This window comes from Stomoxys calcitrans, chromosome 5 (assembly GCF_963082655.1).
Source record: "Stomoxys calcitrans chromosome 5, idStoCalc2.1, whole genome shotgun sequence".
Taxonomy (NCBI): domain Eukaryota; kingdom Metazoa; phylum Arthropoda; class Insecta; order Diptera; family Muscidae; genus Stomoxys; species Stomoxys calcitrans.
Genome location: NC_081556.1, coordinates 878774 through 892751, shown reverse-complemented (window position 1 = coordinate 892751; position 13978 = coordinate 878774). Strand labels below are relative to the sequence as shown.

The 13978-nt window shown below is 37.7% G+C and overlaps 3 protein-coding genes across 6 annotated transcripts in view; 2 read left to right on the top strand and 1 right to left on the bottom strand.

Moving 5' to 3' along the window:
- LOC106082347 (protein charlatan) overlaps positions 1-6336 on the top strand; it is a 37410-nt gene extending 31074 nt beyond the window's left edge. For 2 of the 4 annotated variants that reach the window (XM_013244794.2, XM_013244795.2), the window contains exons 4-7: positions 588-1616; positions 1722-1880; positions 1965-2249; positions 2475-6336. In XM_013244794.2, the coding sequence (XP_013100248.2) occupies positions 588-1616; positions 1722-1880; positions 1965-2249; positions 2475-4341 (3340 nt within the window). In that variant the 3' untranslated portion in view covers positions 4342-6336. The remainder of the gene's footprint in view (positions 1-587; positions 1617-1721; positions 1881-1964; positions 2250-2474) is intronic. The other 2 variants (XM_013244796.2, XM_013244797.2) reach the window with 2 other exon arrangements.
- A 3213-nt stretch (positions 6337-9549) lies between these two features.
- Positions 9550-11383, bottom strand: LOC106082350 (U6 small nuclear RNA (adenine-(43)-N(6))-methyltransferase). The gene is made up of 4 exons (XM_013244801.2): positions 11126-11383; positions 10832-11042; positions 9820-10222; positions 9550-9753 (listed from the first exon to the last, which is right to left on the bottom strand). The coding sequence occupies exons 1-4, from the start codon at positions 11210-11212 to the stop codon at positions 9573-9575; spliced, it is 882 nt and encodes a 293-aa protein (XP_013100255.2). The 5' UTR covers positions 11213-11383; the 3' UTR covers positions 9550-9572.
- A 121-nt stretch (positions 11384-11504) lies between these two features.
- Positions 11505-12102, top strand: LOC106082351 (DNA-directed RNA polymerases I, II, and III subunit RPABC4). Its single transcript, XM_013244802.2, has 3 exons — positions 11505-11658; positions 11820-11912; positions 11978-12102. Exons 1-3 carry the CDS (start codon positions 11598-11600, stop codon positions 11998-12000), a joined length of 177 nt encoding a protein of 58 aa, XP_013100256.1. The 5' UTR covers positions 11505-11597; the 3' UTR covers positions 12001-12102.
- The last annotated feature ends 1876 nt before the right edge of the window (positions 12103-13978 follow it).

The window sequence follows — 13978 nt, the reverse complement described above, 5'->3', positions numbered from 1 at the left end:
GGTTGAACCTAAATCTAGATACTGTGTTGGTGTAGTAGTCACACTTGCGTTTATTTTTATTCACATGTATGAATTTTCTTTACATGTATGTTACAAAGTTTCAGAAATATAAGAACATTTTTCGTAAACAATCACATTCTTGCATATTTTTTTCATCAGGTATTTTCATATTATTTATGATCTTTTCATTAAGAGTTTTCACAATATTTATGATTTTTTCATTAATATAATAAAACGGTTCATAATATTTATGAACAATAAGTTTTGAAAACCCGATCATTACATTTATGAAGGCAAATTCTCTCTGTGTAAAAGCTGATAATGACCTTGCGTGGAGTTGCCTAGGGTGAATCTGGACGCAAAATCGGATTCAAAGTTCGAAAGTTGTCGACAGTAATTGAAAAAAAAACTAGAAAATGCCTTAACATAATAGAAAACATGTTTTAATATGGCATATTCTTGGCCAGCTAAAATTTTTAATATAATCAAATCTGTTTAAATGAATTCAAAAATGTTTCTACTGCATATATATCCCAACTTCAAATGCATAACTAAATTTGTTTTGAATCATTTTCCTTTTTCCCCAGAAACAAAAATCGCAACGAGCACAATTCAACACCATCCAGTAATGCAGCCGAAGTTATTTATACTAGTCCAACAGCAGCGTCAGGCAACAATAATATGAGTCAGCAGCAGACACCTCAGAATAGCGCAAACACTTCTAGTTCATCGACCACCTCGACTAGTTCTTCCGGCGGCAGTTCTGGCGGTGGTAGTCGCAAGAAATCACATCATAATCAAAATAATCAGAACAACAACAATGGTCAGCCTTTGGTGCAAAAACGTTATGCATGCACTCACTGTCCTTATTCCACAGATCGTCGCGATCTGTATACGCGCCATGAGAACATTCACAAAGATGAGAAGCCATTCCAATGTTACGCTTGTCTCAAACAATTCAATCGCGCCGATCATGTTAAGAAGCATTTCCTGCGTATGCATCGCGAAATGCAATATGACATAAACAAGACACGACGACATGTGCCCTCGAGCAATTCGGCGGGCGGGGGTCATCATCATGGCGGGGGCAGAAGTAATGTCACCATCACAGCGGTAAATACTAGCCCTAGTGATTTACATAATGACGGCAATGCCATTGAACAAAAACCTATAATCTTCCAGACACAGGCGAATGTCAATTTGGAACAAGCCTTTTTGGAACAGCAACGCCAGCCGACATCGTCTAGTCTCAGCATAGCCGAAACCATTGAAGCAGTGGCCACGGCCACCGATGTGCCCTTGCCGCAATTGAAGCAGGAGAAGAATGACGATGGCACCTTGGTGGGCGGACAGGTGGTGGCTAGTGTGAAACCGAAGAGGGAAAAACGTTTCACCTGCTGCTATTGCCCCTGGTCGGGTGCCGACAAGTGGGGTCTAAAGAGGCATTTAAATACCCACACAAAGCCTTTCGTCTGTCTCCTATGCGATTACAAGGCGGCCCGATCGGAGCGTTTGGCTACACACGTCCTTAAGGTACACAACAAGAGGGCGTGCAACAAATGTTCATTCCTGGGAGATTCTCTGGAGGAGTTCCAGCAGCATTTGAATGAAGTGCAGTAAGTATCCACCCATGACGGTTAGATATTTAATTAGTCGCCCATATCTCTCTCTTTCTCTGATTAAGCTAAGCTAATAATTCTTCTACTTCTCTTCTTCAAAAGTCCAACCGCACCTTCGTCTCGTAATACAAACTCCTCTAGCAATACCAATACGACCACTACTAACAATAACTCAACCAATAACTTGAATGTTTTGCGTACCATTGGTAACACTTTAGGAAATAATAACCAATTAAATCAATTTCAGAATAACAATTTTAGGTAAATCTCTCTAACTGAACTACTAGGCAATTGTGATATCCGATGTAATGCTCTGTAAATCCTTCCTTGCAATTCTCTTCTTAGTGTTAATAATGTTTCGACTACAACAAATGGCAACTCGGTTACCATCTATACCACCACAACCACCGATAATCAGGGTGGCAACATAACAGCCGGGGGACCTCTACAGGAGATTATTGTGAATCCCACGTCCATGGTGGGCTGGCGTCTGAGTGCCAACGGTTCTCTGATACCGCCCCACGACCTGTTGACGGGCGGCCTGCCCAATGCGGCCACCCAGAAAAGGGGTTCCGAGCGTCTATTTCAATATCTTGAGGCGGATGGAAGTGATCCCGAAGACTATGCGCGGTATTTGTTGTTTCCTCGTATTTTCACAGATTTTTTTTTTTTTTCATTTTTCAATTTTCGGTTATTTGCAATTGCCTATTTTGTTATAGTTTCTCATGTTACACTTTTTCGTTGGTTGTTTTGAAGATTTATTTCTTATTTTCTTGTTGATGTATCCATCATCGCCACCATTTGTTTAGTTGTGCTTATATTTGACTCCCTTTTCTCTCTCTCTCTTCCCTCTAGTCTTTTGAAAATGGACGCAATTAGTCGCAACACAGCTTCTGTCGCTCAGGATTTTCATAAGGCGGGAGGCGTGCAAGAGTTGAAACTACCAGCCAACCATCAACTCCTGTTCAATAATAAACTGCCCTCTCAGTGGACGACTAAAGAAGCCGCTGCTTTATTGCAAAGTCTAAGCAATGCCAACAACTTGAGCTATGTCTACCAACAGCAACAGCGTTCCAAATATGCACATCATCAGAATGGTTTAATGCGCCAGCGACAACATTCCCTAGGCGATGATAACGAGAATACACCATCGTCGGATACATCAACGACCACCCTAAGCGATGACTTGTCACCATTGAAGATGGAACGATCGAATGGCCACAACCATAGCCATAGCCACAGTCTGCAGATGACACCATCAGGCGAACAAAAGAAGTCAGGGTCATCAGCGGCATTCTTGCACAAAAGCTACGATTTGCAGGATTCTGGATTATCCAACTCGTCGTCAGTGATCCATGCCACTGACAATAGTAGCAACAGCAGCGGCCATCATTATCATGATGATCAAGAAAATCAAGAGCAGCTTATTAGATCGTCTCCCGCATATAAAAATAATAACAACAACAACAACTATTACAACAACAACAACAATAATAATAATAGCAACTACAATAACAATTTGAATAAAATCAAGTCGTCGAATAGAAATACCAACAGCAATAATAACAACAACAACAACAACCACATTCAACAGCAGCAGCAACATCAACATCGTCTAGATCTGCACAACAAAGAGAACAACAACAATGCAACATTCCTGACACAAATGGAATTCCAGAACCTCAATAAAATTGGCACCCAATTCCAGAACTATGTCAAAGACATTATAAGCAAATACTATGCAGCGGAAACACCCGTCATGTTTCCCAACATGCCAACGCCGACCGCCACCGCTCAACAGAGCCAACAAAGACTAGCCAACCAGGTATCGCCCAAGCGCAAGCGTTTAATGAGCGAAACGGAGGAGTACATAGAATATCTAAAGAACAAAGAGGACATTACGCTGACCATAACGCCCAAACTTATTGCCAACAACCAGCAGCAGCAGCAGCAGCAACACCATTGTAAGCCGCAATCCCCCTTGAAGAGAGAAAGAGATTTGGCCTCGGACTCGTACAGAAGACTTTCACCAAAGAAAACAGTCATAACATCCACTCCACAAACTCCGCACCAGCACAAGGCAAACAAGAAATCCTTAAATCAGCTGGCCACTCTGCTGCCCCTGCTGGCGGATGCTGCTTCACAGCAACAATACTTAACGGCCCCTTTGGATTTTAGCAAGAAACCAACCCAACAACCAATGGCTGAAGTGAAGCAAGAAGTCGTTAAGGAAGAATTCACTGGCATCACTATCATCAAGGAAGAACCCCAAGACCCCATAGAATCTCAAACGGCCGAAATAGCCTATGCGAATTTTGCGCCGCCACCACCACCACCACAGGCTGCAACAACGCCGCCACCATTAAACTGCTCGTTAATGTATGATAAACGTTCCTCTCGCAAACAGGCTCAGCCTAAGAAAATGCGTCAACCACCAGATGTTGTGGTAGCTGCACTTCGGGATAAGTACTTAAATCGAATGGTCGATCACAAGCTCAGCTGTGCCGACTGTGTGAAGATGAAGAGATCGTCCATGCTGGTCTTCAACTACCATACGAAAGCCTCACTCTGCCTGCATCGCCTATGGAAACATGCCCAGAAGCCCATGAAATGTAGAATATGTGGCGACAAGTTTGGCAAGAGATGCAGTTACATCCTACACATCATACGCAGGCACAACGATATGAAAGGCACTGAAAAACTGCTCTCCCCGCAGTCTTAGGCCTCAAGAACCATCAACTGAGGTTTATATTGAGGCTTATCTTGTGCCCACAGATCAACTTGCGGACCTTGGGCGGAAGTAAGAGTATCTGTCTTCCTTGTCAAGGCTTTACTTTTGTGTTTTGTTGAGAGGGGAATTGCCCTGCAACGGCAGTGCGGCCCTATCCAGTTAGCCTAAGCTCGCATTTTACTAAAAGTAAATCATAATTCGATTCGAATACTGATCACAGATATGGATCGTACTACTACTACATATAGTATTTTAGTTGAGATAATTTAATGCTTTAAACTTTTTCGAAATTACAAAGAGAGATTTGTTTTAGTAAGTCTTGCCAAAAACTTCCTAGCACTTTTGGTTGAATTACAAATTTGTCAAGATTCTTGTATAGGTATTTTCTTTTTTTTTTGTTTGTTAATTAAAACTACTTCAAGAGTAGTAGAATAGTTTTTTTTTTTAATTTATCGCGTAGTCTCTATTTCGTATTTTATTTTTAAATAAATGAAATGAATTTAAATTTGAATTTACTTTCAAACAAGAAATAAAAAAGTATTTATTGGATTTCCAAATGTTTACCTCTCACTCACACCACCCCTCCTTGCCCTCAATAAATGCTGCCTTTGCTTTGTTGCAAAGGCAAACGTTGAAAGAACACCACGTACTCCAATGCCACTAGCCGCAGTATTCACTGTACCACACTCATATACCGTTTTTTTTTGCATGGGAGTGCATAGAGAGAAGTGTACAACATAATCATCGCTTATGTATTATTACTCAAAGGAATTATTTTTATTACTAAAGTATTTAAGTTACATTTTAAGTTGTGATGTACCTGAAATATGATTTCGTCTAAAACAAAACAAAAACAAAAAACACACTCTATGGAATATTTTTTAATTTAATACTCTACTACTATTGTCTTTATTGTTCTTAGTTGTTAGTGGTTAAGCTTTAATTTGCCATTATTCTGCGTAATCTTGTGTTAATGTAAGAGTTTCTCATATATATGCGTAAAGTTAAGTTTGTATTTTACTCCCCCCCCCCCCAATTTGTTTGCCTTAACCCTACTTCCTTCATCTTTTTTCCTTCGTAATATTGATGTAAAGCTTTCAATTTTTACACAAGTTTATGTTGTATTACGAACAATTTAAGCCCTTAACGTAATGTAGCTAACATCCCCTTTTAATCGAATAAGTCTTGCCGCCGGTTTAAACGTCGGCCCTCAATTCCTAACGAATTGATCATGATATCCATTTAACCGCCATTGGCCGTCCCTCCCACTTAATGAGACAACCTTACAAGGCATGGTGTCTCGCAAACTCCTCCTCACCAGGCGGCTATACACTACAAATGACATTCATCAATCACAAAGACATTTATGATATAAACAAAAAAAAAAAAAAAACAAAACAAAAGACAAAAAGAAACCCAAGAAAAACTTTAAACAACAAAACGTTTTAATGACTGAATGGAAACAAGAAAATAAAACTCTAAAACAAAAAGTACACGGCATATTTTTTATTTTTTAGTATAAAGAAAATTATATTTATGTATGAAGGTTTGACGTGTTAAAAAGAAATTATTAAAGAAAAAACAAAAAAGGCAAATTTTGGTATACAAAATTTCTACACAAAACAAAAATCTACTTAAAAAAATGTATTGACTTTTAGGCAAAATGAAGAAAAATTAAAAAAAAAAATTTTGTTTTGGGAAAATTTAAAGACGTAACAAAAAACGAAAACACAATAGTCAAGTAAAAAGTGGTGTTTACTTTATTTTAGAAAGAAAACATATTTGTCGCACCATACAAGCATACATACATACATATTTGTACTGTAATGTTTTTGATTTTAGTTCAATGATGATACATATACAATACAACAATACAACAAAACCAACCAAACCAAGAACAGCAACAGCAAACAACCAACAAACATACATTTTCTCAAGAATAAGAAAGATTTCAATAAAAAAAAAGAATAGTTTAACAAAACATGATGATGCGAGTGTTTTATTGTATTTCTGAAATGAGTTTGAATATTCTGTAAGCCTCATATCATAGGCAAAGGAATGTATGGGCATCCAAGAAAATGTTCAAAAAAGCTGCCAATAGTGGGAGAAGTCAAATTCTCATTCGCTCTAGACAACTAATTTGCCAATGAACATTCCATTGAGGAAAAGGGGCACATTCCATCAAGGAAAAGGGGCTTCTCAAGTTTAAGCTCAATGAATGGGAACTCCTCTTTATAGTCGAGTCCGAAGGGCGTGCCGCAATGCGACAACTCTTTTGGGAGAAGTTTTTACATGGCTGCCATACCAAAAGATACAGCACCTCATAAATTGTGAGGGGCTAACCAACGTAGAAAAAAAATTTTTCAGATGTTCTCGCCAGAAATCAAACTCAGGCGTTCAGCGTCATGCTAACGTCTGCGCTACGGTGGCACATATTCGCATAGTGGAATAGCAAAACACTACATGCTCAATTTCAGCCAAATCGGACAAAAACTGCGGCTTCAAGAGGCTCGAGAAGTCAAATCGGTAGATTGGTTTATATGGGAGCTATATCCGGTTATATTGGGTTGCCCAAAAAGTAATAGCGGATTTTTCATATAGTCGGCGTTGACAAATTTTTTCACAGCTTGTGACTCTGTAATTGCATTCTTTCTTCTGTCAGTTATCAGCTGTTAATTTTAGCTTGCTTTAGAAAAAAAGTGTAAAAAAGTATATTTGATTAAAGTTCATTCTAAGTTTTATTAAAAATGCATTTACTTTCTTTTAAAAAATCCGCAATTACTTTTTGGGCAACCCAATAGATCGATTTAGACCATACATGGCACATTGGTTGACAGTCATAACAAAACACTACATGCTCAATTTTAGCCAAATCGGAAAGAAATTGCGGCTTCCAGGGGCTCAAGAAGTCAAATCGGAGGATCGGTTTATATGGGAGCTATATCTGAGTTTGAACCGATATGGCCCATTTGCAGTCCCCAGCGACCTACATCGATATTAAACATCTGTGCAAAATTTTAAGCGGCTAGCTTTACGCGTTCGACCTCTATCGTTGTTTCGACAAACGGACGTACGAGAGCATGGCTAGATCGAGCGAATATATATACTTTTTGGGGTCTTAGACGCATATTTCGAGGTGTGACAAACGGAATGACTAGATTAGTATACCCCCATCCTATGGTGTTGGGTATAAAAACTGAACAAATTTCTATGAAACTCGTTAGTCGTCAGAAGAGTTATAAGAGAAACCTTCGAGCCAAATGTTGTGAAGATCTGCTAAATTATTGAGTATTATTCAAAATCGGACGAAAATACTTATGGGAGCTATATCTAAATCTGAACCGATTTCTATTAAATTCAATAGCAATACCGGGAGTCATAAGGGAATTCAAATCACCAATTTATTGCAATACTAGTCCAAATCGGACGAACAAATTTGAACCGATTGCTATGAAATTCATTAACAATATCGAGATTAATAAGACAATATCTCGTGCAAAATTTCGTTAGAATGGGTTTACAAATGACGATATACCGGCAATTTAATGATCAAACAAACATCAGTAAACGATAATTAGCATATCCCGGCACAGACGATTGTGAGCACTACACAGGCTGAAACAATGAGGTTCGATCTTTGTGGTGTTCAGTGCTGTCACGAGAAGCTTAGCTGCGAGCTACATGGCGCATACACAGATTGCAGATAGTGGAATGCTCCATACGGAGTAACTGCAATGTTAGTCACGGGCAATCAGCGGTATCGAGCGAGGATCGCCACCTCCACATGAAAATGTGGCTATCACAACAGGGAAAATGACACACATGGGTCGTTATATGAACAGGGCGACCCACGCCATAAACAAAACGAATCATATTATAACCAGGTAGGAAAGGTAAAATTCGGGGCGAGCCGACTATATAATACCCTACACCACCGAGTATACGTAATACTTTTAATGTTATATCCAAATTTGGTCAGACTTTTAATTTAATTTAATATCTATTGAAATATCGAATAGAACCTGCCACGATTACGATGGTACAAAAATTGTGGCTTCTACAGCCTTAAAAGTCGAAACGATTAAAAGATATATATGGGAACTTTTCCCAAATCTAGTTCGATTTTGATGACATCTTTTGCATGTAGTGCGACGTCAAATAAAACATGTCCTGCAAACTTTTGTAAGGATGGGATCAAAATTGTGGCTACTACAGATTTAAAAGGGCATAACGGATGAATAGCGTTCGTCCTTGGACCAAAAAAGAGACTTATGCAAAATTTTGTGAAAATCGGACAACAAATGCGACCTGTACATGGACAGACGGACATAGCTAAATCGAATCAGGAAGTGATTCTAAGCCGATCCGTATACTTATCTTATGGGTCTAGCTCTTCTCCTTCTTAGCATTGCAAACAAATGCACAAATCTATAATACTCTGTACCACAGTGATGATGTAGGGTATAAAAAGCTAGCTGAACACGAGGCAAAAGTTAACCGAAGTTGTCGAAGACAGTCATCCAGCTGAACACCCAGACAATCAACGCTTTGCACAAATTCTATACCAACCTTATTGTATCTAAGATCAACATTATTTTGACAGCCCGAAGACATGCTCCGGATCCGTAGTAGCTGCAACGGCAGTCAGGGACAATTAGCGATATTGAGCGGAGAGTCTCAGTGAAAGGCCAGGCGGCCCCGGCTTTTGCACAAATTCTGAGTTCCTATGATGCTCGATATGACAAGGCGCATTATTGCCGCCTTTAAATATCCAATGGCCACCCTGTTCCCGCGGCGATCGGTCCTTTGGACCAGAACGAGCTTGCTCAGCTACATTAGCTTGGCGAGGATCACCACTTCCACATGAAAATGTGGCTACAACAACGTGAGGGTCTTTTTTAAACTCATTAGGAAAATAGTATCTTAATTTCTACAGCTATTGTCAAAAAACATATAGGATTGGAAGTAAAAGTTTTGCTGGGTAATGTGACACGCAAGATTGAGCTGCTGTGGCTGCCACTGCATTAAACATTATGTCAACCTAATATTCATAAGCCGCCAAAACTTGTGCCCAATATTGCAGACATCATGAATGAAGTAAGCAATCGCTAGAAAGGTCAACCACATAGAATCCTATTTATTGAGATCAAAAATGTATGTTTGAACAGCATACGCCATATAAGAACCATTACACAAAGCTCTGGTGATATTCTTTAAACTATTTATTTTGATTTGTTTAATTTCTGCAGATCCATATTATCAAAGAATGACCAGGCAATGGCCCATCTTGTTGTATTTCCTTGGTGAAACTCCGTTGTGCAGTAATTTGATATATTCTTGCTCTTCAATATATCTTTTAGCTGATTCAAGCTAGATTTAAGGCCCAACATGGAAGTGAAGATTCTAAAAAAAGAAGCTTGATGTAGTCGCATTTAACTTGAAGAAGTTTCTTCCAATGCAAATTCATACCTAATTTTGTCTTTGTATTGGAGACTTTCATCAATTATCTGTTCAACAAATTTCACTTCTCCACCATAGCATGACAATTCGTCTTTGTAACCTGTTGGACAATTACGAGGTGGTGGTCTCTTTTGAGGATTTCGAGTGTTTGAAACTTCGGAAAGCGAGTCGTAGAAGGGTGGATTACACAGGCAAAAATCGTACAAAGTCAAAGCATCACTTGCTTCGAAATATTCTTGGAAGATGTGGTCTTTTTGTTTTTGGGAAAACAACACAATTTTATTTTCTAATTTGTTTCGCTCAATATTTTTCTGGGCATATACCAAATTCGAAGGATTTGTTTCCAAGGCTACCATAGACCATTCATTCTTTTTGGCAGCCAAAAGCGAATAAATGCAAGAAGAACCACAACCTGTGGAGTATTCTAATGTGTGAAATCAAAAATATCCTTTCTTAATATAATACTGTCGTTTATTTGATTGGGCCAGATGATTTGGGTGACCGTGTGCAGTTTGGTTAGTGACTGGGAGACTATTTTTATATAATTTAAAACCATAGGCACTGCCTTATATTCTCAAGACTCGTAATAAATGATTTAATCATTGAATTCTTCAAAGGACGATAACCTAATACACGTTTCTAGAAGTTTTAAGCAAACGGCACACCAGATAGCCACATACATACGTTTCCATGCATGGCCTTTATGAACAATCGCTTAGGGTTTTACAAGCGAAGGCAAAATTTTAGCTTTGTCCAAGAATTAGACAAAAGTTGTCAATGAAACTTTAGCCACCATTCCATTGTGTCTGTATAATAAGGCTTTTTTAGTCTTAAGCAAATCCAGGCTAAAGTATAAAACCAAACATTTACACTTCCCCATTTTTAACTCATGTAGAAACAACAATTTGATGATCTATGAGCCACGTATTCCAAGAATACAATCAAAATTATAAATACACGGAAACTAATATCCCAAAATTTATCAAATGAGCGACAGTATTTACATGTAGTGTCAGCCTACCAATGTCTATCCCTCTTACAGACTTCGTCAATCCAGCTGCCAACAAATCCTCCAACCATAAAATATAGTTCAACCGCAACGAGACTGTTGGAACCAAACTACCAGGCGAAAATTCCACCACCAGTCCGAAATATTCCAAGAGCAGCGTCTGTGTTAAAGCCCTGAGAGCGGCCTCATTTTTGTAATCAACACAGACTTTGCCACACAATTCCTTGCCGGCAAAATAACATATTATAAGTTATTGTAAGTTATATATAACAAATAGCACGAAGAAATAGCATTTTTTCAACTCACCAATTTGCATACACGGCGAAATTCCGGATATTTTATAGCCAAGGCGGTAAAGTCTGGAGCATTCTTCAAAACATTTCTAGGGTGCATAGTACTGAAACCCTACACTTTTGGACAATCAAACAACGTAATATTTGTTTAGAATTCTTTACACAGCCTGAATTTGGAACAATTTATCACTATGAATGTTTAAATTCACTAATATTTAATATTTTGTTACTGATTTACTACGTAGACGTTGCTCCACTGTAATTAAATGCGCCAATAACGCAGCTGATATCGCCACGCTACTTGTTTAGGGGTATATATAAGACATTCAGCTACGTTTGATAACACACTTTGCAATGGTAGCAAATGAAAATATGGCAGCCTTAACATATGTTTTAGGCTTTTCAAGAAGAAGAGCGTCGGCATACAACACAAAAACCAGGAAAGACTCCAAATAACCAGGAAACAAGGGCTTAAACGATTAACAATGTCTGAAAATAGTTCCAAGGATACTGTGCTGAAGACAGCAATGACTTATATTTGTGGAGGTAAGTTTAAATGCATAACCATGTTGATTTTATTTGTCAGTAAGATTGTGTTGCAAAATTCAACACGTGACGGAAAGCTGGGAATCTATTTTCCAGAATTTCTTCACATGGAAACAACAATGCCATACGCATGTTTTAACTTGTATTATTTTGTATTGCAGAGTGCCATCATGAAAATGAAATGCGTCCCAGGGATCCAATACGTTGCCGTGAATGTGGCTACCGTATTATGTACAAGAAACGAACCAAGAGATGTAAGAGGAAATACATTTTTTTAAAATAAAATACTGGCTTAACCATTTATTTTCTTTATTTCCAGTGGTCGTGTTTGATGCTCGCTAAGTTTCCGAAAGAAGCTAATTATAAAATTTTTATTCACTAGAAGATTAAGATTCATTAGGATGTAATGATTGGACTAAAATAAAGAAATTTTGTAACAAATAATTGCTATTTCTATGCTATTTCTAGACAATGAGTGTCTATGAAACTGTATATGACGAGAATTGTTGTGTCCTTAAATAACCAATGGTCATCATGTTCCCACGGTGATTGGCCGGGAGCTATGGGTTTGGGGGCATTGACTCGTTGTTCGGGAGCATTTTGATTTTGAATTGTCTTACGTTCAACCGGATGACGTATATAAAGGCTGCATGACAATTAAATCAAATGCTGTTGTGATACCAATTTCTTAATCGAATAATGGAAATGATTATCCTTTTTCTCTCAAAGGCCATTGAGAATCTAATGATTAACCAAATTTGGTTTGAATGGTTAAGATGTTTTCCAAAACAACATAAGCAAAACGAGTCTATCTATGTAAACATAGCACTTACCCCATACAAATATTTTTATACTTTTATACACACCGAGGTACATGTCAAAGCCTACTATTGTGAATAATTTTATTGCTTAATCTTTTTGTCTGCGAAAACAGAATTACAATAAATAAATCAAATCAAATCATCACTAAAAAATTTGGTGTTGCACATCAAAAGTATTGTGGCCATATAAACACATCTTTATTGGATTTGATGTCCTGTGGCATGATGTTTCGATATTGGAATGGTTTCTATGTCATTTCTAGTCTGTTATCAGAATACCTCATAACTGAACCATTATAGAGTTTAGTTAAGCAATAGCGCCAGCGCTGTTAGACTTATACAAAATGTTGTCGTTTAAAATGCCACTGTACCGCCGAAACAAAGCTTCCCTGGTTATCGAACAAACTACCCCAATACTTTTCTCTACTAAAAAGGGAAAGCTACTTCTAAACAACTTCTTTCCTTGTTTGGACTAATTTTGTAAGTGAAGCGCACATACAACAAAACAATAACTTTAATTCCTCTTTATGCCTATTGGCGATAGATTGTTTTTGTTTTATGCTGTACACTTACCAGGCGTAACAAAAGGGTTCCCATTACTTTCAATTTGTGTCACTACTTTTCTCTAATTAGGTCACTGTTAAATATTTTTTACACAATTTTCAGCACACTTAAAAAAGAACCAATGAAATTTCGCTAGTCACTTGCCATGTGTTTTTGCGTACTGTTATTCTTTGACTGACTGGCGATCAAGGAAAAAATTTCAAGAGAGTAAATATAACTTCACTCTCTATTAAGCTTATATCAAATTGTCAACATTTACTCTCTCTCTCTCTCTTGAATCAAAGAGCAGTAATACAATTTATGGATAAAAACTTGTTTTTTTTTTCTTTCTTAAAGCAGCACTCAAAAGCTTTAACAAATATGCTATGACGCAAACAAGTTATGAAGAAATATTTCGTAATAGGTAGGCAGATAAGGTACCCATTTATTTTTTTTGTGAAAGAGACGAAAAATAGATTCTTTTTCTGTTGCTAAAATAAAAATACATTAAAAATTAATACACATATTTTTTTCTTATTTGCTACATGAAATATTTGATAACTTGAATTGTAAATTCGAATGAGAAAAAAAGAATTTCTGCTCTGTGAATTATTTTTATTTGGGGTTTCCAATGCTTTTGAAGATTTAAATCCACTTTGACCCATTCATGTGCAAGCATAGCGGGGCGCACACGGAAAATTTAAAAAATCTCCAAATGCAAATTTTGCTGCTTCAAAGTCATGGCATGCGATCGCATAGTCTTACTTAGTTGGCCGAGGGGCTAGTCACCTCTTAGTTAATATAATCCTGGCAATCGACCTACGCCCCCTGTCAAGAATAAAAAGAAATAACAAACAATTTTGGTGGTTTTAATAGGTTTAGTTTTCTAATTCAGTTTTATTATTTCAGTTTGGAAATTTTCTTCAGTTTTTGTTTTTTTTTACTTAGGTATTTAT

What these genes read in the sequence shown, in the direction of transcription:
- LOC106082351 (XM_013244802.2), top strand. Translation starts at nt 11,598, where the DNA reads ATGTCTGAAAATAGTTCCAAGGATACTGTGCTGAAGACAGCAATGACT. An exon ending in AATGACTTATATTTGTGGAG is followed by an intron (nt 11,659 to 11,819) that starts GTAAGTTTAAAT and finishes TTTGTATTGCAG; the next exon opens with AGTGCCATCATGAAAATGAA. An exon ending in CAAGAAACGAACCAAGAGAT is followed by an intron (nt 11,913 to 11,977) that starts GTAAGAGGAAAT and finishes CTTTATTTCCAG; the next exon opens with TGGTCGTGTTTGATGCTCGC.
- LOC106082350 (XM_013244801.2), bottom strand. Translation starts at nt 11,212, where the DNA reads ATGCACCCTAGAAATGTTTTGAAGAATGCTCCAGACTTTACCGCCTTG. An exon ending in TTCGCCGTGTATGCAAATTG is followed by an intron (nt 11,043 to 11,125) that starts GTGAGTTGAAAA and finishes TTTGCCGGCAAG; the next exon opens with GAATTGTGTGGCAAAGTCTG. An exon ending in TGTAAGAGGGATAGACATTG is followed by an intron (nt 10,223 to 10,831) that starts GTAGGCTGACAC and finishes AATACTCCACAG; the next exon opens with GTTGTGGTTCTTCTTGCATT.